Source organism: Chanos chanos, chromosome 5 (assembly GCF_902362185.1).
Source record: "Chanos chanos chromosome 5, fChaCha1.1, whole genome shotgun sequence".
In the NCBI taxonomy this organism is placed as follows: domain Eukaryota; kingdom Metazoa; phylum Chordata; class Actinopteri; order Gonorynchiformes; family Chanidae; genus Chanos; species Chanos chanos.
Genome location: NC_044499.1, coordinates 52,690,705 through 52,692,922, shown reverse-complemented (window position 1 = coordinate 52,692,922; position 2,218 = coordinate 52,690,705). Strand labels below are relative to the sequence as shown.

Genomic DNA, 2,218 nt, shown 5'->3' with positions numbered 1-2,218 from the left:
CTAGACTCATACCAACTGTGACCGGCCCATCTGCAGGATACATACACACACACACACACCACACCACACAGAAATACACACACACCACACACACACGCACGCACACACGCACGCACACACGCAAACACGCACACGCACGCACGCATGCACGCACACACGCACACACACATTTACACAGACATGCAAAGTTAAACATATTCAACAGAGAATGGTATAATCTTAGAGCTTGCACTTGAAAAAAGGCAAAAAAAGTAGCCAAGGAAGATGCTCTGTTACTATGGTTACTGTGGGACAAGCCCAGGCATATCTCTGTGAGTAAATTTTACTGCAGTAGTCAAAGAGGTAAATCTTACTCTAGTAGTCAAAGAGGTAAATCTTACTGCAGTAGTCAAAGAGGTAAATCTTACTGGAATAGTCAAAGAGTTAAATCTTACTGCAGTAGTCACAGAGGTAAATTTTACTGGAATAGTCAAAGAGGTAAATGAGAAAACAGCTTAAGGAAGGGACTGGATTTAGGAGAAAAGGGTGGATGAGAATAGAGAATGAAGTTTGCATACTGCCAAAGAAAGGCCTCAGGTACTTGTTGTATCCTTTCATCAGCTTCTGAATGGTTGGAGGCAGAATTTCTTCAGCACCGAGGACAAAGCCATCCATGACCCTGCAGACAGGATGGCCACTTCAGTCAGAACATAACCAGCAACAAAACTAACTCAGAATTAGACAGGACACCAACACCATCGTCATCCTGAAACATTTCACATTTACCAAAGCCAGACGACCGTCATCCTGAAACATTTCACATTTACCAAGCCTGACGTCCATCATCCTGAAACATTTCACATTTACCAAAGCCAGACGACCGTTATCCTGAAACATTTCACATTTACCAAAGCCAGACGACCGTTATCCTGAAACATTTCACATTTACCAAAGCCTGACGACCATCATCCTGAAACATTTCACATTTACCAAAGCCAGACGACCATCACCCTGAAACATTTCACATTTACCAAAGCCAGACAACCGTCATCCTGAAACATTTCACATTTACCAAAGCCAGACGACCGTTATCCTGAAACATTTCACATTTACCAAAGCCTGACGACCATCATCCTGAAACATTTCACATTTACCAAAGCCAGACGACCATCACCCTGAAACATTTCACATTTACCAAAGCCTGACGACCGTTATCCTGAAACATTTCACATTTACCAAAGCCTGACGACCGTTATCCTGAAACATTTCACATTTACCAAAGCCAGACGACCATCACCCTGAAACATTTCACATTTACCAAAGCCTGACGACCGTTATCCTGAAACATTTCACATTTACCAAAGCCAGACGACCGTTATCCTGAAACATTTCACATTTACCAAAGCCAGACGACCGTTATCCTGAAACATTTCACATTTACCAAAGCCAGTAAATGTGATGCTTCAGCCTGATGTGCACTGTGTTTTTACTGCACTGCACTGCACACTGTTTTTACTGCACTGCACTGTGCACTGTGTTTTTACTGCCCTGCACTGCACGCTGTGTTTTTACTGCACTGCACTGTGCACCGTGTTTTTACTGCACTGCATTGCATGCTGTGTTTTTACTGCACTGCACTGTGCACCGTGTTTTTACTGCACTGCACTGCATGCTGTGTTTTTACTGCACTGCACTGCATGCTGTGTTTTTACTGCACTGTACTGCACTGTGCACCGTGTTTTTACTGCACTGTACTGCACGCTGTGTTTTTACTGCACTATACTGCACTGTGCACCGTGTTTTTACTGCACTGCGCTGTGCACTGTGTTTTTACTGCCCTGCACTGCACGCTGTGTTTTTACTGCACTGCACTGCACGCTGTGTTTTTACTGCCCTGCACTGCACGCTGTGTTTTTACTGCACTGCACTGCACGCTGTGTTTTTACTGCCCTGCACTGCACGCTGTGTTTTTACTGCACTGTACTGCACGCTGTGTTTTTACTGCCCTGCACTGCACGCTGTGTTTTTACTGCACTGTACTGCACGCTGTGTTTTTACTGCACTGCACTGTGCACTGCGTTTTTACTGCCCTGCACTGCACGCTGTGTTTTTACTGCACTGTACTGCACGCTGTGTTTTTACTGCCCTGCACTGCACGCTGTGTTTTTACTGCACTGTACTGCACGCTGTGTTTTTACTGCCCTGCACTGCACGCTGTGTTTTTACTGCACTGTACTGC

General features: G+C 45.0%; 1 protein-coding gene across 1 annotated transcript in view; it reads right to left on the bottom strand.

Moving 5' to 3' along the window:
- The window catches only part of gabrz (gamma-aminobutyric acid type A receptor subunit zeta), a 9,593-nt gene extending 8,939 nt beyond the window's left edge, over positions 1–654 (bottom strand). Inside the window, exons 1-2 of the mRNA XM_030773841.1 lie at positions 558–654; positions 1–30 (exon numbers count right to left, since the gene is read on the bottom strand). The exon at positions 1–30 is cut by the window's left edge and continues 38 nt beyond it. Coding sequence (XP_030629701.1) covers positions 1–30; positions 558–654 — 127 coding nt within the window. The remainder of the gene's footprint in view (positions 31–557) is intronic.
- Between the last annotated feature and the right edge of the window lie 1,564 nt (positions 655–2,218).